This window comes from Corythoichthys intestinalis, chromosome 7, assembly GCF_030265065.1.
Source record: "Corythoichthys intestinalis isolate RoL2023-P3 chromosome 7, ASM3026506v1, whole genome shotgun sequence".
Classification (NCBI taxonomy): domain Eukaryota; kingdom Metazoa; phylum Chordata; class Actinopteri; order Syngnathiformes; family Syngnathidae; genus Corythoichthys; species Corythoichthys intestinalis.
The window spans coordinates 43,989,994-44,013,781 of NC_080401.1; the positions used below are offsets into that span (position 1 = coordinate 43,989,994).

Here is a 23,788-nt window from a genome sequence, read left to right on the forward strand (position 1 = left end):
ACCCTTGGTTAAGTTAGATGACTCACCTTCTCTAGCATCTTCTGCCACACCTGCCTCCACAGGATGATGACAATGATGGCCACCAGGATGAAGATGATGGCCACCAGACAGCCAATCAGAATGCGGGTAGTGCTGTCATCCACTTTGTGGGTGGGGTCATCCTCTGAAAACAGAAAAGTGTTTAAAGTATTGTAATAATGAACAATAACAAGCAGGCCTGCTTTTTTGGCTCCATGTGTATGCTCGTTAATAAAAGAATTGTTTGTTCAGTGCCAAAAACACAAACAGCCTGTTTGGAAAATGTTTAAAGTGGATTTCTTCACTTCCTCATTCGATTGGAATCTCTTGGGAAATGAAGCGTTGTTTGTTTGCGTGAAAAGAGTGTGAGGCGTCATATTAAATGTGAGGAAATAAATCCCGGCTTTAAGACATGCTGTTAAAAACGATTAACGACGCCAGTGGTTGCCCACAGCTGGCTATGTGAGACCTTAATGGATCACATATGTGCGCACACATATGCATAAAAAGAAAATGTGATTTTCGCTGACCTGGCTGGATGACAGGCGGAAGTCCTGTTTTGGGAGGAGACAGTGTTGTGTTATACATGGCTGTATCTGAAAATGAATATTGATACATTTATCAGTCTTTCTTTCGGAACAAGAAGTGTTTTACATAATATGGGTACCGTTTGAGGAGATATGGCATTGTAATGTCGTTTTACCTGACTGGAAGGTTATCTCGCTGAACAATAGCCAGACGTCTGCAAAGTAGAACTGGCATTTAATGGCGCTGGCCATGTGATTGGCCAGCGGGACGGCGACAAAACGTGCACCGGGGTCCTCGTCGTCTATCTCGGGGGTGAAGACGAGGGGCGTGGGTTCCCAATCCAACTCTGAGCGAAAGTAGCAGACCACCTGTTGGAAGGTCTTCACGTTGTGCGTGAACATGTTGTTGCAGTGAACCTGGAATGGGAAGACGACAAATGTGACATTGTCCAGGAGGTGTTACCATTGGTCGAGGGGGCTCACCATCATTGTGGTGAAGTTTCTTATGCGATCAAACTCAAACATGATTTCTACGTAGCGTTCAGGGAAGCTGTGATTGTTCCAGCCCACGTAGTCATAGCCGGGCCACACGTTGTACACGTGGCTGTCTGCGAAATCGTCCAATCCGCACACGCCGTCCGTCAGCTGGCCTAAGCCCTCGGTCATACTGTGACAGAGACAACACGTGGAAAATGGAGTCATTAGGCAGTAGGGGTGTAATGGTACACAAAACTCTCGGTTCGGTACGTACCTCGGTTTTGAGGTCACGGTTCGGTTCATTATCGGTACAGCAATAAAACAAAATGCAAAATATAAATGTGCTAGTTGTTTATTACACACTTTTGTGCTTTCAACAATAGGAACATTAGCCTATACAAAGCTAGAATTCTGCTCAAAAAGTAGCTGGTATTTAAAGATAATAATCCAACAACAATTTGCCTTTCAGACCCCGCATATTGGTCAGCTTTCTTTCAGGAAGAAAGAAGAAAAAAGAAGTCCTGTGCTAAAGAGAAAAGCAATCCCAATGACAAAAGATTTTAACATGTATTTTACAAATGAAATGCCTCAATGATTATTTTTTTGTTATGAACGGTTTTCAAAAGCTTTATTGGTGGAATTTCTGAAGTTAAAGCGCCACACAGAAATTAATAAATTTAATTGTGTAAGCAGGATCTGTCTATTATTATTTATTATTATTTAATTACAGGTGTTTTAGCTCATTTCAATTTTTTTTTATTTAAATGGGCTATTATTTATTTTATTATGTGTTTGTATTTTACAATTGGGATGTAGTATTCATTTATATTGTATATTTTATGTTGTATAACTTTAGTTCCTATGTGAATATTAGTTCCCACTTGTTTTGTTGTGGTAGGTGGGCTTTGTATTGAACACGGGGCCATGTTGGTTATTATTATAGCAGAGAAGACAACTGTAAATCAATGAAGACAAGTCAACTGTGCCCCGATCTACCACTCATGAAATCTGATGGACTCAAAAAGTAAGTTACGATTGCATACTAGTTTGAAAATCGACCGGATCCACCGTATTTTTACATGAGTGACTTCCGGTCTGCTAGCTAGTAGTATTGACGCAGGATGGTTGCGTCTCGCGTCAAATAATAAACTCTTTTCGCGTGCATCGCGTTGAGCCGCTTCTAGGACGCGTCTAACACGCGGCCGCACTGCGACTGGTGTGCATTGGCTGATTGACTTTAACGCCTGCGTTTGACTGCGTTCTCGCCGTTGACGTTTCTGAGTTATACTGTCCTACCGTGTTGGTCCTCATTATAGTAGAGAAGACGGAGTGTATATAATCTACACAAAGAAACTGTAACCCGATCGACTCGCAGCCTCGAAAAGTAAGAGTTAAATTATGTCAGAAACTTGTTCGGTACGCCTCCGTTCCGAACCGACCACCAAGTACTGAAACGGTTCAATACGAATACATGTACCATTACACCCTTAGTAGGCAGTGAAAAGGAACCCTTTTTTACCATAATAAACAATATTTAACCATTTGGTGTATGTACGTAAAGGGTACCGCGGATAGAAAGATGTACCGTAATTTTCGGACTATAAGCCGGACCTGAGTATAAACCGCCACCCACCAAATTTGACACGAAAATGGCATTTGTTCATAAATAAGCCACACTTGACGATAAGCCGCAGATGTCCTCGCTGTATAATGGGATATTTTCACCAAAAGGTATTAACCGGTAACACTTTATTTGACAGCGGCATTGTAAGACTGTCATAAGACCAAATGAACCACCATGAAGCTTTGAACCAATTGACTGCAAGGCTTCATTGCTTCAAGAAGCTTCATTTGGCCATCACTGCTCCACCTGCTGCCAACATTGTTCGCCTTCAACATGCCTCCGAGCATGCATTGCAGCGCTACAGATGTAAATAACAGGCAAAATTCCTGTTCATGTGCATTGGGCGGCCGTGGCGCAATTGGTAGCTCGAGGTGTCCTGGGACCGAAGGGTCAGCAGCAGTGACGCCTCCAGAAATTGCTCATCGGGGTGGCCAGACGGGCCACTTAAAATCTTGGGGTGGCACACCAAAACTAAAAGCCATAATTTCAGGTTTTTATTATGTTGTTGCAGTAGAAGGCCAGAAGAAAACTATCAGAAAGACTTAAGGACACACCTACTGATATACTTTGGTGTATTGTGCTATGTTTAAAGTTACTAATGATTTAATGTGCATAGTCCATCACAGTACAGTCAACATTTTGAGTTCCACTGCTACTACAATCTGACATTATACTGCAGCGGCGCTGGAAGTCACTCCCAGCTTTTTTAGTTTTTCCCATCCAAGAAGAGCCGTTTTGGTCCAAATTTGTCATGATTGCGCATTTTCTCCATACATGCTGGATAGTTTACGTACTACTACTAGGCTACTACAAAGGCAGCGTTCTATTACAGTGTGTGTTGGAGTTTTTGTATAGGAAATAAAAGCGCCCGTGTAGTAGGCCTGAACGATATTGGAAAAAACTATTGCTGCGATTTTGGGGGGGTTTGCGATATTAATTTTTTTTTTTTTTTTTTAAAGAAATGTTCACTAGATGACATGAATAGCTGTTTGGAAAGACTTTGGATGACTCACAATGACCAGTGTACAGTGTTCCCTCGTTTTTCGCGGTTAATGGGGACCAGAACCTGCGGCGATAAGTGAAAAACTGCGAAGTTGCGCACCCCACCCCCCAAATTTTTATTTTTTTGTGTGTGTGTTCAATGTATTTATTCAGATTTAGCATTGGAAAGAGATACATATAAGGCATGTTTTTTTCTCACCTTTTCCCCAAAGTATGATTTTAAAAAAAATATATATATATATATATATACATAATGTATCATATATTAATAAATGGTTTTAAGCACTTCAAATGTAATAATTATGATCCGTTTTAAACATAACTGTCCAACCAAATCATTTTTGAACAAGAATAAAGTACTGTAGTAGAAAAATGCTTGGGTTTATTAAATACTTCTGTTTATCTACCTTAGCTGTGACTCTTGGTGGACATGTAGAAATTACAAGCTAAACAATGATTGACAGCTGCTGCGCTCGGTAACAAAAAAATCTGACCAGCAGCAGAATGTTACAAAATCATGCCAGCCATTATACTAGCTTCGCTTGCTAGCTAGCACAGCTATTCTCCCACTCCAGCCCAACACCGTCATCATTCCCTATGTTAATTGCGCGCATAAAACATGGCACCCTCTGTAGGTCAAAACCTTTAATAAATATTTTAAATCAATGGAAATAATATATGTGTTTCTAATAACATATTTTAGTTAAAGAGAACAATTGTGGCTTATTAGAGCCTACGAGTCTTTAAGACAGAGGTTCCCTTTAACATATAGTGTTGCATGTAAATAGCAGCGTGACACAAATTTGCTTCTCTTCTGTTATTCATGGTCATATCACAATGAAATTTGCTGAGGGCTGATTAACTATATACAGTGCCTTGCAAAAGTATTCGGCCCCTTTGAATCTGTCAACCTTTCGCCACATTTCAGGCTTCAAACATAAAGATATGAAATTTAATGTTTTTTGTCAAGAATCAACAACAAGTGGGACACAATCGTGAAGTGGAACAACATTTATTGGATAATTTAAACTTTTTTAACAAATAAAAAACTGAAAAGTGGGGCATGCAATATTATTTGGCCCCTTTACTTTCAGTGCAGCAAACTCACTCCAGAAGTTCAGTGAGGATCTCTGAATGATCCAATGTTGTCCTAAATGACCGATGATGATAAATAGAATCCACCTGTGTGTAATCAAGTCTCCGTATAAATGCACCTGCTCTGTGATAGTCTCAGGGTTCGGTTTAAAGTGCAGAGAGCATTATGAAACCCAAGGAACACACCAGGCAGGTCCGAGATACTGTTGTGGAGAAGTTTAAAGCCGGATTTGGATACAAAAAGATTTCCCAAGCTTTAAACATCTCAAGGAGCACTGTGCAAGCCATCATATTGAAATGGAAGGAGCATCAGACCACTGCAAATCTACCAAGACCCGGCCGTCCTTCCAAACTTTCTTCTCAAACAAGGAGAAAACTGATCAGAGATGCAGCCAAGAGGCCCATGATCACTCTGGATGAACTGCAGAGATCTACAGCTGAGGTGGGAGAGTCTGTCCATAGGACAACAATCAGTCGTACACTGCACAAATCTGGCCTTTATGGAAGCGTGGCAAGAAGAAAGCCATTTCTCAAAGATATCCATAAAAAGTCTCGTTTAAAGTTTGCCAAAAGCCACCTGGGAGACACACCAAACATGTGGAAGAAGGTGCTCTGGTCAGATGAAACCAAAATTGAACTTTTTGGCCACAATGCAAAACGATATGTTTGGCGTAAAAGCAACACAGCTCATCACCCTGAACACACCATCCCCACTGTCAAACCTGGTGGTGGCAGCATCATGGTTTGGGCCTGCTTTTCTTCAGCAGGGACAGGGAAGATGGTTAAAATTGACGGGAAGATGGATGCAGCCAAATACAGGAACATTCTGGAACAAAACCTGTTGGTATCTGCACAAGACCTGAGACTGGGACGGAGATTTATCTTCCAACAGGACAATGATCCAAAACATAAAGCCAAATCTACAATGGAATGGTTCAAAAATAATCGTATCCAGGTGTTAGAATGGCCAAGTCAAAGTCCAGACCTGAATCCAATCGAGAATCTGTGGAAAGAGCTGAAGACTGCTGTTCAAAAACACTCTCAATCCAACCTCACTGAGCTCGAGCTGTTTTGCAAGGAAGAATGGGCAAGAATGTCAGTCTCTCGATGTGCAAAACCGATAGAAACATACCCCAAGCGACTTGCAGCTGTAATTGGAGCAAAAGGTGGTGCTACAAAGTATTAACGCAAGGGGGCCGAATAATATTGCACGCCCCACTTTTCAGTTTTTTATTTGTTAAAAAAGTTTAAATTATCCAATAAATTTTGTTCCACTTCACGATTGTGTCCCACTTGTTGTTGATTCTTGACAAAAAATTAAAATTTTATATCTTTATGTTTGAAGCCTGAAATGTGGCGAAAGGTTGCAAGGTTCAAGGGGGCCGAATACTTTTGCAAGGCACTGTAATTACTAGCAAACTTATTGTTGCCTGCAATTTTCGAGTTAGTCAGTAGAAGACATGTGCGCTCTTTGGTTGTACATTTAATTTCTGAGGGCTAAGGAGACGTTTAGGGACCTAGCCAGGCGGTCATAGTACATTTTGAACATGTTTAGTAGTTTGTTGTTAATTGTTAATAGCACATTAGATTGCAATTTTAGTTTTATACATTGACTATTAGCAGTTCCCTTGATGTTCTGTGTTGTGAAGTCTTACTTTTTGTAAATGCTGTATGTCCTTCGCAGAACTGAAATGGCTCCTAATTGAAGGTTATTTGAACAGAAGTGATAGCTAGCACCGCTAGATAGAGCCATTGGGCAAACAGTTGTATCAAGGCTCAACAATGTGAAACTTGACTCACTCAATGGACTCTGCCTATGTCATGGAGTACATTATTCATTCACAATGCCATCTTCCAAACACTAATATTGTCACTCCTACGTGGGCTGACTCAGTCATTCCCATGAGAAGGGTTTGCCACCTGGACACACTCACCACTGACTCTTTCCCGTCCCCATGGTGACAACAATAACATGAGGCTGACAAGGAAATCGGTGGAACACACACACACGTACTGACCTGTGGATGACGGCTCCGTCGTAGACCGAGTCGTTGAGGTAGACGGTGTGCTCGGGTAAGTTCATCTGCTGGCCCACCGGAGCGTTGTACGAAACCAGACCATCTGTCAATCACGTGATTAGGACCACCATTGTCTGTCAGTCAGAAGGCCAAATGTATATTTGGGTGTAATAACCTTCTTACCAAGCCATTCGCAGCCGTACAGCTCCACCCTCATGCAGACATTCATGGAGTGATCAGTGACGGGCATGAAGCGCACAAACCGAGCGATCACAGGCGGCTCCAGGTCTTTCAGCACGATGTCATAAGCATTCCTGTTGCCCTCGATCACCTACGTATGACAAAAAAAATTATGCTTTGGGTAATTGTCCATTTGGAAGACCCATTTGCACCTAAGGTTTGAATTCCTGACTGATGCTATTTAGCTGTTGCTTTAACACAGGGGTTCCCAACCTATTCCACTAAGGCACACTATGGGTGCAGGATTTCATTCTTACCAAACAAGATGACAACACTTTTTCCCCAATCTGGTGTTTTACAAGTGCAATCAGTTGATTGCAGTCAGGTGTGGCTTGTTTTAGCAGAAGCCTCATTGGTTCAACTGTCTCTGCTGGATCGGCTGGAACAAAAACCAGGACCCACAGTGTGCCTTGAGGACTGGGTTGAAAACCCCTGCAGAGTGATTGAAAAGTAACTCCGTATTTCATAATAGTTATAATTTATTCAAATGTTGTAATATTTTTCTCAATTTCTTTGTGTATATTCTAGGGCTGTCCCAAACGACTATTTTTACGATTAGTCAACTAATGTAATTTTTTTAATTTTTATTTATTTATTTATTTTTTTACTAATTTAGCTGTGAAATTTTTGTTGACGCTTTATAATTCACATAAACATTTTGGAAGACTTAAATTCTTTATTAAAGTACAAAAAAACACGTAAATAACAATAATAAACACAAATAAACAATGAGGTCAAATGTTGATAGCATTAACTAGTGCAAAAGAATGGAATGTAAACAGATTCAGAACACTTGACTTCGCCTTTCCAACATGATTCAATTCTTAAAAAAAAAAAAAATCTAGCATTAATATTATGGTATACTAATATATACAATAGTAATATAATAATTATTCATTGCCAATCAAATTTTTCATATAGGGTGTCATTTTAAAGCTATTCTTAGTGTAGAATCTGAATTCTGAAGTATGTGGGATTAACTCCAGAAATCGTTATTTACATGACATGCTTTTATTTTGAAATGTTCATCGGAAGTACGTTCGCTAAACCGCTAACCGTAAGCTTTACACTACGTAAAAAAAGCTATTTTCGTCATTGCATGTGGTGTCATTAATAGATTTTTTTTTTAGGGCTGTCAAAATTATTGCATTAAGGGGCGGTAATTAATTTCTTAAATGAATCACGTTAAAATATTTGACGCAATTAACGCACATGCCCCGCTCAAACAGATTAAAATGACAGCAGAGTGTAATGTCTGCTAGTTACTTGTTTTTTTGGTGTTTGGCGCCCTCTGCTGGCGCTTGGGTCCAACTGATTTTATGGCTTTCAGCACCATAAGTGAGCATGGTGTAATTATTGACATCAACAATGGTGAGCTATTAGTTTATTTTTTGATAGAAAATTTTACAAATTTTAATAAAACGAAAACATTAAGAGGGGTTTTAATATAAAATTTCTTTAACTTGTACTAACATTTATCTTTTCAGAACTACAAGTCTTTCTATCCATGGATCGCTAAAAGAGAATGTTAATAATTTTAATGCCATCTTGTTGATTTATTGTTATAATAAACTAATACAGTACTTATGTAGCGTATGTTGAATGTATATATCCGTCTTGTGTCTTATCTTTACATTCCAACAATAATTTACAGAAAAATATGGCATATTTTGTAGATGGTTCGAATTGCGATTAATTACGATTAATTAATTTTTAAGTTGTAATTATTTTTTTTATTTTATTTTTTTCGTTTGCAAATGCTGTTAACCAGCGATTTTTTTTAGTGTGTCACCTTTTGACCGCAAGACTGCCAATGTTTTATAGCAGGCTAAAGTAGGTTGTCTTTTTTCCCCATTAGCCTCAATGTAGCAATCCTAACGTTTACAGTGTTTAATATAGATGTGTTTCCTTATTTAGTACATCTGAACTTTAATTCTACGGTGTGTTGATGACCAATAAATATATGTGAAAGGAACTGGAGTCTCATATGCCATCAACACGCACGCACAAATGTGTGCACGCACGCAAGCCCTCATTTTTATTTACCGTGCGATAAATGGACTCATTGCATATCGCGACAGGCTTAGCAACTTCAATAAAACATGTAGTTAGTTAGTTAGATGGACTTACGATCTGCCAGCTTGTTGTCTCCTGTCGTCTTCCAAAATTACAACTGGGTGACAGCGCATTAGGTGTTCATTCACAGCCCACGTACAGCCTGGTAAGCAAGCTTGGCATTGAAGAGACAGGACACAACAATGTACCCTCCTTTGTATCGTTGAAATAAGTCAACGGTCTGGTGCGCTTTTTTGGCTTTGTGCCGCTCTCCCCGCTTGCATACCAAGCATCCGACATTCTCAACTTTGTACATATATATTTTTTTAACCCTTATTTAACCGTCAACGGGATGTTGTGCTCATCGACGCATTCACGCCATCAATAATGTCGACTACATTGACTAGTCACGACAGCTCTAGTATATCCTCAGATTTATGGCAATTAAATCTGTTAATTTGTTTGAGATTTCAGAGCCATACAGAAATGGCTGGAAGTAGTTTGGCGATCCATTCAAGTGAAAAGATGGTGGAGAACCTTTAAAAGAAGACATGCTTAGGTTGAGGCTAAAACAATAAGGACCTGTCATGAAAACTCATAACCACAGGATCTGTGGCGGATACCTGAAGAAGCAGCCACCCTTCAACTTCCAGACTTCCGAGGTTAGTGCAAGTTGTTTAAGAAATGTTTTTTTTTTTTTTTTAAAAAGTAATTTTGTTGAGCTCTGAAATCTTGAACAAATTAACAGATCTGGAAAGAAAATGAGAACATAGATTTATTCCTCTGGTGCACAATAGTCACTGCAGTGGACTGCAACTCAAACATACCTTTCTCTTTAATGCATTGGTTTCTATGGTTTAACTGCATAGCAACCACAATATTTGATGTCGATTGCCGTTAATAGAACCGAAAAATGAAAAATATCAAGCAACTCACCTGCTTGCCTTGCCGATTCCTCCACGAGATCCAACGGCTGCCGTCGCGGCTGTACTTGATCTTGTACATTTGGGCGAACTCGTTACCAATGCCGCCGGCGTGGCGACCCTGCGTCCCCACAAGGGTGATGAAGTGGAGTGAGCGCAAATCAATCTGCAGGAACTCCTTCAGGTGGTCCGGCTCCACCGTGATCTCTGGACACCAGGCGCCGTCACCCTCTTCAAAGTCCAACCTAAAAGGCGGATGCTGGGGTTAGACCTAACAAAGACTGAACAACCGTACATATTGCTAAGTGGAAGAAGGCCAGCGGTAATGGTGAGTATGATGGATTTCAAGGGTGAAACAAACGCTGATATTGTAAGCATTTTACCCCAATAAAATGTAATATTATTTAATGATTTAAAAAAATAAATTCATTAATTCTTACTAATTTTTGCAAAATTAACAATTTTGCATATCTCACAATGCATTTATTTAACTAAATTGATGCAGATATTAGAATTCACTTAATTACAAATAATAAGACAATAATATAAGACAAACAATGTATATTACTAAATTAAATATTGCACATATATTTAATATATTTTCTTATTTGACTAAATATTGGTTAATCACAAATAATAACAATAATAAGCCAGTCAAATTTATTAATGCCAAAATAAACGATTGAATTTATTTGATGACACATTTTAAATGACTGAATAACAATGCACAAAATTAAACTTGTATGCATGATAAATTATTTGATTTAATAATAGTTCAATTAATTTGAGTTAAAGTATGAATGAACGCATTACAACTAGGAAATTATTATGTGTACTATATTACTAAAATAATCATACACAAATTACTTTTATAAATAACTAAATACTAAATAAATAGCTATTTATTTAAACGCAAATGCAGAATTCATAACCATTTTATTGAAATCTTCGCATGATAGGCATGATAGTGTGAAATGTCTACACCCTATCATGCGAAGATTTGCGTCCTTTGGTTTACTGGGGACGGGATTAAATAAACCCAGCCTTCTCCTGTCAGCCCTTGTCTTTTCTTCGGGTTAATTAATCTTATCACAATGCTATCTTGTATCTGTCAATGATACCGATGATGATGACAATAAACAACAAATACATTAATCCCGCGTTTTTCGTTGTTAACGGGGACCAGAACCCGCCGCGATAAGTGAAAAACCGTGAAGTAGCGCCCCCCCATTGTGTGTTCAATGAATTTATTCAAGTTGAGCATTGGAAAGAGATAAGGAGATACATACTGTATAAGACATGTTTTTCACCTTTTTTCCCCAAAGTATAATTTAAAAAAAAAAACTTAAATCAACTGTTTTTTAATGAATGGTTTTTAAGCACTTCAAATCATGTTACTGTCCCACCAAATTATTTTTAAACAAGTATGAAGTATAAAAATGCCTGTCTTTATCAAATGTTTCATTGAGTGAGTCCACTCAAATCCACTCAAGCTGCTCACTTACACACAATGAGTTGCCACAGCAACTGTTTAACAAGTTAAATGATGATTGATGCATGCAGCGCTTTGAAGGTTAGGGTTCCAGGCATCCGTGGTAAGATGAAACATTAAACATCTGTCAATCATCGTTAACTTTAATGAGCAACTCCAGAGTACTGCCTGACCAACAAAGAGCAGGGAGAGTGAGTGAGTGAGTGAGTGAGTGAGTGAGTGAGTGAGTGAGTGAGTGAGTGAGTGAGTGAGTGAGTGAGTGAGTGAGTGAGTGAGTGAGTGAGTGAGTGAGTGAGTGAGTGAGTGAGTGAGTGAGTGAGTGAGTGAGTGAGTGAGTGAGTGAGTGAGTGAGTGGCTTGGGACAGCTCATCTGTATTTTATTTTTAATTGAAAAAAAATCTGCAATGGACTGAGAGCGCAAAGTTTGAAGAGCAAAGCAGCTAAGGATCAGCATAATATGAATCACTTTATTTGATGGCAGAAAAAAAATTGTGATTTTTTTTTTTTATGTTCATACATTAATAAAAAAATAATGCTACTAAAAAACTGTCCATATTTTGCACATAAATTTGAACTTTGAACATCACTTACTTGCCCTATATGTGTTTTACATCCAAACCTTAAAAATTGTTACGGATTAAGGAAAAAAAAAAAAAAAACACAAAATAAATATCATCATCCTGATAGTAACGAAAGACCCTCCTTGTTGTGTGGTAAATGCATACAAAACACACACACACCATCTTAACGGTGCAGCTGGTGAGCGGTTTCGATATGACCGTTTGCGGTTTCCTGTAAATAAACACGATAAACCGCGCACAAACCAACCCTTTATCTAGGTACACAAACCATCAAGGGGGGTTGCAAGAAAACCTACCTGCCGTATCGAGCAGCGGTGGATTCGGACCACTGGCTTGAGGCCGAGATGTCCTCATCCTGAATCTGCCCTCCGGACATTCCCAGGGGGTACCGACACACACCTAAAACACAACACACACGTGTTTAACTGAATACAGCTTACAGAAAGTTAATGAGAAATATAGAAATTGCCACTCATTGGCCCTGCTGTTTGCTTAGGCCTCATAATCACTCATCCGGTGTTTACACAAGGGGTTGCTGGGGTTGGGGAATCACCAGATATGAGTGTGGTTTTAAACTCAAATTTCCCCACTGGAAAATATTCCAAGGTTGCTCCCTGTTGCTGAAAGGTGGCAGCTGTGGCCTGAGGGCAACACATAGGCGGAGTTTGACTTTTGGGGCAGGGGGGGCACAACATGTTGATGACCCCGAAACGCAGTGTCAGCAAAAAAATTAACTTACAAGAATATTTATAATATTAAGTTGAAAAAGAGTGTTTTTTGTCCCCCATCATTCTTAAGGGGAATTCCAAATCAGGCTTCTTAGGCTATACTTTTCGCTAAGAATATGGAATATGGTACGGCCACCGGTGTCTTGCCAATGTAGTTACCCCAGTCAAAAATTGTATCCCCTGGCTATAGCCACTACGCTGCACCGATTTGCTCGATTTCCGTGTTTTGGTGATGTAGTTATCCATGAGGTTTGAAAACATGGGACATCCATTAAAAAAAAAAAAAAAAACTTTTTTTTAAAAAACTTTTTTTTTTTCTGTCGTATAACATAACATACGTGCTAAGGGTGTAACTGTACATGTATTTGTATTGAACCGTTTCGGTACGTGGTGCTCAGTTCGGAACGGAAGCGTACCGAATGTGTTTCCGACATAATGTAACCCTTACTTTTCGAGGCTGTGAGTCGATCGGGTTACAGTTTCTTTGTGTAGATTATATTTACTTCTCTACTGTAATGAGGACCAACACGGTAGGACAGTATAACCCAGAAACGTCAACGGCACGACAACGTGGCCGCCGCGAGAAACGCGGACGTTAAAGTCAATCAGCCAATCCACACCAGTCGCAGTGCGGCCACGTGTTAGACGCGTCCCAGAAGCACGCGAAAAGAACGGCATAGTTTATTATTTGACGCAAGACGCGACCCCCCTGCGTCAATACTACTACCGGTAGCTAGGATCGGGCAGACCGGAAGTCACTCGTGTAAAAATACGGTGGATCCGGTCGATTTTCAAACTAATATGTAATCGTAACCCACTTTTTGAGTCCATCAGATCTCTTGAGTGGTAGATCGGGGCACAGCTGACTTGTCTTTGTTGATTTACTGCTGTCTTCTCTGCTATAATAATAACCAACACGGCCCCGTGTTCAATACAAAACCCTCCTACCACAACAAAACAAGTAGGAACTAATATTCACATAGGAACTAAAATTATACAACATAAAATATACAATATAAATGAATACTACATCACATTTGTAAAATATAAACACATAATAAAATAAATAATAGCCCATTTAAATAAAATAAATTGAAATGAGCTAAAACACCTGTAATTTAATAATAAGAATAATACACAGATCCTGCTTACATAATTTATTAATTTCTGTGTGGCGCTTTAACTTGAGAAAATCACCAATAAAGCTTTTGAAAACCGTTCATAAGAAAAAATGATTCATTGAGGCATTTCATTTGTAAAATACATGTTAAAATATTTGTCATTGGGATTGCTTTTCTCTTTAGCACAGGACTTATTTTTTTCTTCTTTCTTTCAGAAAGAAAACTGACCAATACGTAGGGTCTGAAAGGCAAATTGTTCTTGGATTATCTTTAAATACCCGCTACTTTTTGAGCAGAATTCTAGCTTTGTATAGGCTAATGTTCCTATTGTTGAAAGCATAAATGTGTGTAACAAACAACTAGCACATTTATATTTTGCATTTTGTTTTCTTACTGTACCGAAAATGAACCGAACCGTGACCTCAAAACCGAGGTACGTACCGAACCGAGATTTTTGTGTACCGTTACACCCTTAATACGTACTGAATGTAAAAAAGGCAATGTTTCACTGTTTTACTCATAGGATGACCTATAACTGTTATTACTGTAATTCAAGTCCTGTATGGAGTTTCTCCAGTTTAATAAATGTCGATGTCCAAAATATATAACTGTGGTTCTTTTCTGCCTTCAATTCATTGTTTAAGTCGACATAACTCATAACTAATGTGTGTGTGTGTGCGCTCCCGCGGTCAGTGGACACAATTTTTGACAGGGGTAACTACATTGGCAAGACACCGGCGGTGGCTCTGTTGTACAACTAGCGTCTTTAGTGGGGCAAATTGAAATGACGCTCACTATTTTGACGGTGGTCTCTAGCATTTCATGATCCACTTTTTCAATCCTTGGTTCTTGCTCAGCAGTTGTTGTCGCTTTTGAAAGCTTAGGTTTGAAAAAAATTACGTATATCCATCTTGCCTCTTCGGTCCTCGGGTGGTTTTGGCTAGGCAAAGCAAATGACAGTCTAAGGTGATAGTCACATGATCTGTTCGAGAAATCATTTTGATTGTCGTTTGTTTTATTGCTTTACAACTTCTATGGACAATATTTTCCCGGAAAATTCTTAATTTTAAAATCATATACTGTATAGGAAAGTCAATTACATGCAATGACACTTTTCGGCCACCAGGGGGGGCCTAGCCCCCTGGCCCCCCTGAAAATCCGCTTATGGGGCAACGGTCAAGGGGTTGGAGTCCAAGGATGCTCAATCTACAACATGAACCAGTATATTTGCATTCCAACCACTGCCAACTTTATAAAACATGACTTTGTTGCAAGGTTGATACAGTAAACAAAAAACAAACAAACAAAAAAAAAAACAACAGTTGATTTCATATGGCTCTCAGATTGAGTTTATATTAATCTATTACCGTTTTATGACAGCTGTGCTGCAGGCAGTACGCAAGGAGGGTTGAGAATCGTATTACTCTGATTTACCATAATTTTCGGACTATAAGCAGCTACTTCCTCCTCATTTAGAATCCTGTGGCTTATAGTCCAGTGATGCTTATTTGTTGATTTATTTGGGTTAAAAGGTAACACTTTATTTGACAGCGGCGTCATAAGACTGCCATAAGACCGTCATAATTATGACATGACATTATCAAGGGCATTAATGAATGCTTATGACAGATGTCATTAAGTGTCATCCGGCGCAAAATGATGTCACTAACTCCATTTATGTCCAGCTCGTATCTTTTACATCCATTCAAAAGGGAGATAATTTGCTGGATGACACAAAATGACATCTGTCATAAGCATTCATTAATGCTCATGGCAGTGTCATGTCATAATTATGATGGTCTTATGACGGTCTGATGGTGCCACTGTCAGATAAAGTGTTACCAAAGCCATAACTAGCAATTAATGAAACAACCAGAACATTAACTGAAGGAATTATTAGCACATAACATGAAATTTGATTTGTTATTTACATCTGTAGCACTGCAATGCATGCTAGGAGGCATGTTGGATGACAGCCAAAAAAGTGCTAACAGTTATTTTTTTTTTCCCCCCATAATACAGTGAGGAAAGCTGTGGCTTATAGTCCAGTGCGGCTTATCTATGAACAAATGCCGTTTTCGTGTCAAATTTGGTGGGTGGCACCTTATAGTGGGAAAATTACGGTATTCTCTACATAAAGCTTTTTTTCTTGCTCACCAGAAACATCCTACGTTCAAAGAAAAAGTTTCAGTGTTGTATTTGGCAGCCCTTTTTAATTTTCATCTTGAACGTTTTGGACAAAAATACTTATCCATCTTAGTCATATTAGTCATTTCAAAATTTGTGTTCGTCTTTATCTAGTTTTAGGTGACAAGTTCTACAAATGTTTTCGTCTCTAAAATTCAAAAGTTTTAGTCTGAGAATAAATGAATCAAGGTTTCCAACAATTTCGAATGAACATTGACAGACGAGCATATATTGTAGCGTCTACATTACAAGGACAACGGCAACTTCGTGATGATAATACGCACTCTGCATGAAAACAGTACATTATTTTCAATTATTTAAATTTACCTGGACCCCATGAACCATACGTAAAGGAGAAAAAAAAAGGTGTCCGAGAATTTAAGACTAACTGGTGACGCGAATGCTATGCTAACGCTACGTGTTGCATTTAGTGTGTGACGATCACTCAGCACAGACCTTTAAAGGCTAAAGCAACAATGCATATTCTCTTGCCAAGATAAGAAAACAATTCTTACGGTTTTTAAAAAAAAAAAAAAAAAGCAAGTCAGGTGCGCAGTTTGAAGTGCAAGTATAACACCATAACACCATAACGTGCAATATATAAATGTCACACATATGACAGAAACTGTCACATTTTCATTTTGTTGTCGTCTCTTCAGACGTGAATTGGCATTTGTCTCGTTCTTTTATCATCCCAAGACATGTTTTTAGCTTTTCATCGTCACAAAAAATTCTTCGTTGACCAAACACTTTGGTTATCGTCATCGATGCCTAAAACAACATTGACGAAAACTAAAAAACAAATAAAATAGAGCCATTTGAAAAAAATTAACCCTACCATACATGCACTAAAAACTACCAATTAATAATTAAAATAAAAGGAAAAAAATAGACAACAAACATGAAAATTAAATGGAAAAATATAAAGAAAAAATCGAAGATTGTAAGTAACCGTGCATTGATGTGATAAGGTGCGTATTTTTAGACAATAAAATGGCAATCAAATGTTTAGACATTTATCGATAAAATCTTCTCATTACAATTTATTATTTATCATTGTTTCATTCATATATAGGTATCTTATCAAATAATTGCAGGTTTGTGCTAACCCCACATTAACTCCAATTGGCAGAAAACATGAAGACGTTTATTATTATTACCAATATTTTAAAATCAAATTCAGTTCTACAACCAATACGTCCCAAAACATCAATAGTGGAGAAAAAGTTTTTTTTTTATTTTTTTTTTTTTTTTTTAAATCTCCTTTTTATTCCACAAAAACTTAGCAGTTGAATAGGGGTGTGTGTACTTTTTATACAAGAAACCCTGTGTGAGAATACAAACTTGGAAGACATCATAAATCTCTACATGCAACTCTTGATACTGTTGAATGGAAGGCATTAGTGCCTTTTCTTCTCGTCCTCATCGAAATGCGTTATTGAAATAATAAGTTGGCTTCACCTTGCATGTGTATGCCAGTTCAAACAGGAATGACAGGATGGCGTGTGCATAGCTGCATGAGATCAAGCTGGCAGCTCGGAGCCCATTACGCCCCCATATTGTGGTCAGGTAAAAGCAATATGCTCTCGGTTTCCTGCACGCCCCCTCATCTATTCTTGTGTGGTCTCTTCTGGTAAAGCACCAACACTCTTAAGTACGGTACAATAAGGGTCCAATGGAGTGTTTCCTACTTTAAACAGTCACAATAAAAGTTGACGCCATTTCTTCTTGGAACTCGCACCGTCTTACAAGGTTAACGGTTGTGTTCAGTAACCATTGCTTTCATCTTGACACTTCTGCCCATAACCCTGACAGTATGTAAAGACAGGAGATCGCGGTCATATGACTAGAACTTTGAGGCAATTGTGCTAACCATAATTCCACAGTGCTGTCAGGACAGAAGTCACTTGATAGAACGTGAATGACAAACGATTTTCCCGCATGCCGCATAAACACTGGCTCCAGTCACCCTGGGACTTAACTGATTGATTTGTGGCCGGGGAACGTTTCCCCTCGGTGCTTGTTGACCGACGCCACACGACAGGATGTGACCGCCAGGTAACCTCAGTTGCGATATAATCTCTCTGTGTGTGTTTGTGTGGGCGTGTCTGCATTTACGTATGTGTGAATGTATGTGAGTGAGGTCACGTTTGTAATGAGAACAGTCTGTGTGATTTTGTATGCACCATGTCAATCAGTGAGTGACAGTGAGTAAATGTCCATGAGGTCAAAATTTGCAATTAAATTGTGAGTAAGTAAATAAGTGCGTGAGTAAGGTGCCGTTTTCATGGTGAGACTCAGAGAATACGACACATTTCATGTTTGCATTTACATGGTTCCGTCTCCATTCGAACGATGTCGTAATTCCGCGTGAAAACGGCGCAGTATTCGTGCAATGTCCTAGAGGGCAGTGCAGTTTTACAAGACGACAGCCAATGATGCACTTCCTTGACGACAACCTCCTCAACCCGGAAGGCAACATACCCGCCCACTCCAAGCAATAGCGTCCACACTGTTTTTTATTTCGCTTCAAAAGCCACCAAAACGCGGACACAAATATGACTAAAATAAAAAATATTATGAAAACAGTCATTTAAAGCCAACATTCCGCCATGTTTGCTGATGTTTAGTAGCAACGACTGCGCATGCCCAAAGTGACGTGCGCAAGTGCTGACATCATCAGAGCGAGAGCGTTCCATTCTTATGATTGTGGAGTAACCCCCGCAATCGAATCGTTTATACAGTATCTTTTACATCTATTCAAAAGTGTGATAATTTGCCGGATGATGAGACTGAATGAGTGAAGGAAAGTTTGCAATGAGTCTGTGTGTGTGAGTGTAAACGCGACTGACCGTAGGTGTCTGTGCGAGTGTGTGAATGAGTGAATGAGTTGGTGATTGGGTGATCTGTCACCTGTGTGCAATGACAGCAAGCAAGTGTGTGTGCATGTAGTAGTCTGCGCGACTAAGAAAATCTACGTGAGTAAGCGAGCATGTGCTTCATGAAATGAAACCGCCAGTGGGTCACGACCGGCTCCGGAACGTCAAGCGGAAGTTGTGTGGCGACTGCCAGTGCCAGCATGGAAGAAGTACTCCTTTGAGAAGACGCCAGCAACAGCAGAGCTCAAGGTCTCCTCTGTCTCACCGCGCTGATCTCATGATCTCATGCAAATATTTTCTCACCGAAGAAATTTGAGAGGTTTTTCGGAGCGGTCACCGATGAAGCGATAGTAGATGATAAACGCCTTTTCTACCCACAAAAGTCTTCGGTAACCCAATTTTTAGTGCATCGCTAACATATACTGTATATACAGAACAAAACCACTCCCAGATGTCTTTCATCTACTTGATAATCTTCATCCTGCATCCTTGTTTGCACCCTTCCCTTTGCCCCAACATTCTCTGGTTAGAAAACGCCCACATTACACCAAACCATTACACTCTTCTAAAATTCTCCTCCTATTAGTGGTCTGCAGGCTAAATAATTACAATTCACTGAAGGGTGTGGTAATCAAACAGTGCAAACAAAATCCTGCGGTGACAGAAAATACAGAGATGAACAACCAGTACGTTTTGGAAGGAAGACGTCTCAAACTAAGAGTTGTAACTTTTAGTCCCCTAAATAACGTTGTTAATGTAAGCAGGACATGTTAGCTGCGGATTATGGATTATAAGAATGTTTTATTCAGTAGTATTAATTATTTCATGCAATGAATTATGTTTATATCTGTAAATGTTATTACATTCATGAAGGTCATGGGTGTCAAACTTGTGGCTCAGGGTCCAATTGCGGCAATAACAAAATTTTTCGGCCCTCCATTTGACATGCAATTGTAGTATCGGTGTTACCTGTGCACTTTGCGATGGTTAATTCAAAATTTGTGTGTGTATGTATAATTAGAAATAAAATTTATGAATTAATTGAAGGATACTTTTTGGAAAACCAAACCAATTATTTAAATAGTAGTAAATATAAAAATGAACTTTAAAAAAAAAAAAAAAAAAAAAAAAAGTGCGATTTAAAATAAGTCATGAGTGATATAAATTATTCTAAATATAATAAAAGGATTTTTTATTTAAATAAATAAATAAATAAATAAAAATTGTAATAAATTGAAAAAAAAGACAAATAAAAACATACATTCAAATAAATGTGGCCTGTGGAATTACAGTGTATACATACATACATACATACATACATACATACATACATACACTTTATATACAGTATCTTAGAGCTGAAACGATTACTCGAATAATTCGAGTAGCTCAGTTTTAAAAATTGATCGAGGCATTTTCTCCGCCTCGAGGAATCATTTAATTTTGCCAGCTCTAAGCATGATGCTTTGCCCGGACTACTTTTAATGCGGTACAACGTGCTGACGTCACGTGCGTAGAGGAAGAGGCAATAATACCTGACTGCAGCCGACAGCCGCTACAAACTGCACTCACGTGAAGCTATGGTGGTCGCGTCTGACGCGTCTCATAGATATCACATGTATATAGAACGAGATTCGAAATGACAGACTCAGTGGCGTTAGCACATGTATATACAGTAGAACAACATTCGAAATGTTTGACTCGCTGGCGTTATTAAACAACCGCCAACTTAAAGCAGTAGACTTCTCAGCGCTAATAAATAAGATTACGTTACGGTACCTTGTTAACGTAACATTGGCCCTGCAGAGGGGCTAGGTTTCTATTAATTATGAGCACTGTCGATGCAGTAGTCATTGCTGGATAAAACACCAAGTAGCACTGGTGCTTAATGTGCTCCAATACAGTACGTATCATACATTTATTTTGAACACTGCAAAAACTCAAAATCCTATCAGGACATACAATTTAGACACAAATGGAAATTCAATTGAAACACGTGGAAAAACACCTAACTTTTATTTATCAAGCATAATGACAATTTTAGGTAAGAGTAAGAAATAAGATTTTTTAAAATTCATACATAAGACCTTAAGTTTTTTGAGTGAAAGCAGTGAATTTTTTGTTTTATTTTTCTAGTCACATCTGAGATGCAATTGTTGGCCGTTTTCAACAATTTACATCTAAAATAAAGACAATGGTTGTCTAAAAATGGTTAAATTTTAGGCGAATTGTCTTGTTCTCTCCTGTAATTTCCCGAATATAACGCACACTTTTTTTCCCCAAAATCAACTTGTAAAATCATGGTGCGCATTATAAACGGGTACATGGATGGAGACAGAAATATATATATACTACTAGAGGTGTGCAAAATTTCCGATTCTTAGATTATTCGCGATTCGGCCGTGGAAGATTCGAGAACGATTCACAAACATCCAAATTCCGATTATTGAAATATGCCAAGTAAAGCACAACACACTCAGCGCGCCGCGCGGTCTTCGGGACGGAACGGAGCGAGAGTAGCTAAACATCATGCTTCTCATTACCCGGCCCCTCAGGTAATGCCAATGCTCAACTCACGGCTCTAGCTCAACTCATGCCACGAGATAAAAAAACACAACAACATACCTGACTGCTGCCGAAAAGCTGCTACAAAGTACAGCCACATAATGTTACGGTAGATATCATTTATATAGGACTAGATGCATTATAGATTCAGTAGCGTAAGCAGCATATCTACAAAGAGCTAGATGCGGGCGTTAGTAAACGGCCGCCATCTTAAAGCAGTACACTTCCCTGCAAGGCTGTTGTAGCGAACCTTCCAAGCAAACCTAATTAACTTTTTATCTAAAATACTCCTAAATCGGTAAAATATTGACTTCAAGCTATCTTTAAAATAGTTTTAAAACTTTCACATGTCGAAAGTAGACAAAAGGGAAATTATGGAATAACGGGAGCAATTTTAACAACTTTAACGGTTGATTCACAACATTAAATTAATTGCAGGAATTTCTTCTTTGTTTACACATGGAGGCGTCTAATTTTTGTAACTGACTAGGCTCATAGATGGCTATATTTACACGAAATGAATGCTGCACGGTTTTTAAAAACAATTTTAACCAAGAATCAAGACTGTTTTACGTCCATCTCTATAAAGAATTCAGGGACTTAAGCGTTTATTCACAAGAAATTTCGCCAGAAAAGCTCTGCTAACGCCCGGCGCCCGCTAGCCTCATTCGCTAACAGAGTAGCATTGTACTTGAACAATATACGTAAAATAAACGCTAACTGCACGGTTTCTTTGCTTTTAACCAAGAAAGGAGACTGTTTTACGTCCATATCTATGAAGAATTCGGGGATTTAAGCATTTATTCACACAAATTTTTGCCGGAAAAGCTCTGTTTACGTCAGGGGGCCGCTAGCCTCATTCGCTAACAGAATATAGTCAATAATGATATAATTATTATAAGGGACAATTCTTTTCTATAATGAGTTGTGATTGTATGTGGAATTTTTGAAAAATCCATTTACATGTTATTTTTATTTGATTCTGCATGTTTTCCTCAAGTATTAAGTTTCTTATGTTAAATTGAGTGATTTGTTAGCTGTTGAAAACTTGCAGTTAATTGAAAAAATTAAGTTGTTATTTTGGTCAAAAACTTATATGTTAAATATTGCTATTGATCCTGAAAATATAGGTGATTATCTCTGCATTTGGTGATTTTTGTGCGTCTAGTGTAAAATCTGAGACTTTTATAGCCATTTTAAGTTGTGTTATACTATATAAAAAATAATTAATCGAGATTTTATAAGGGAACGACTTTGAATTTTTTTATGCCGCTGCTCATGGAGACTCATATATGGCTAAGGTAGGTGCCGGTTTTGGTTTTAGGTCGGTAGTGGCTTTGGTTTTGAAAATATTATAATTTGAAGTTTTTGAAAATAGGCCCCCTACGAATCGGCCCCCTTTCCCGTGTCATGTCAATAGGTTATGAAGTCTATGAATCGATTACTAAAATATTTGCAGTCCTACAGTATAATATATATTTGTTTTGTTACGTTATACATCTTAAAATCCAAGACATCCAAATTCAATCCATTTTAACTAGGAAGGCCTGGAATACATTTTATTTATAAAACACTTTATATCACAGACGGATCTCAAAGTGCTACAACATAATGGCACAAAAATTTTTTTTTAAATAGTTAAAACAGACAAACAAGCTCAACAAAGCATGAAAAGATACATAATTAAAATATACTGTAGTTTGAAGATAGAATTTCCCTGTTTTTCCAAAATACCACAACACATACAAGACAATTAGGTTGAAACATTAAAAAAGGAAATATTTCCCATGGCATTTAAGGGTGCATACTGTAGCTATGTTAAATCAACATTAGGATTATTCTCACAAAAATGTTTTGTTTGTGAACCCTTGGACCAGAGCCATAAGATTTTAAGAAACTTGGAAACGGCCAACAAAGAACAGAGTTGGATTTAATCTATGCTGTAGATTTGACTCAACTTCAAAGGCATGTGACATTATTTGGATGCATCCTAAAAGATTACAGATGTAACTTGGACAGGAGTTCAAAAGACTTGACAAGGAATCCAAGTTACAACACTCGTGACTTTGACGAAACCTTGAAGCCTCAGGGCTAGACTTGATCTTGTCCCGCTAACAGATTTGAGATGACACTTGTCTTGCACATCAATGATTTGAGGTGAAATCTGGTCTCTTTCCCTGGAAAATTTGAGAGTAGACTTGGTTTTGCCCCCAAAGACATTTGAAGATTAGACGTCTGATATAATAAACAGGCTTC

At 38.4% G+C, this 23,788-nt stretch overlaps 1 protein-coding gene across 4 annotated transcripts in view; it reads right to left on the reverse strand.

Annotated features, from left to right (window-relative positions):
* Positions 1-23,788, reverse strand: part of LOC130919330 (discoidin domain-containing receptor 2-like) — a 73,525-nt gene that overhangs the window by 13,986 nt on the left and 35,751 nt on the right. For 3 of the 4 annotated variants that reach the window (XM_057841926.1, XM_057841928.1, XM_057841927.1), the window contains 8 exons: positions 12,349-12,451; positions 9,993-10,224; positions 6,945-7,092; positions 6,762-6,864; positions 1,029-1,212; positions 722-962; positions 549-614; positions 27-163 (listed from right to left, as the gene is read on the reverse strand). In XM_057841926.1, coding sequence (XP_057697909.1) covers positions 27-163; positions 549-614; positions 722-962; positions 1,029-1,212; positions 6,762-6,864; positions 6,945-7,092; positions 9,993-10,224; positions 12,349-12,451 — 1,214 coding nt within the window. The remainder of the gene's footprint in view (positions 1-26; positions 164-548; positions 615-721; positions 963-1,028; positions 1,213-6,761; positions 6,865-6,944; positions 7,093-9,992; positions 10,225-12,348; positions 12,452-23,788) is intronic. The other variant, XM_057841929.1, reaches the window with a different exon arrangement.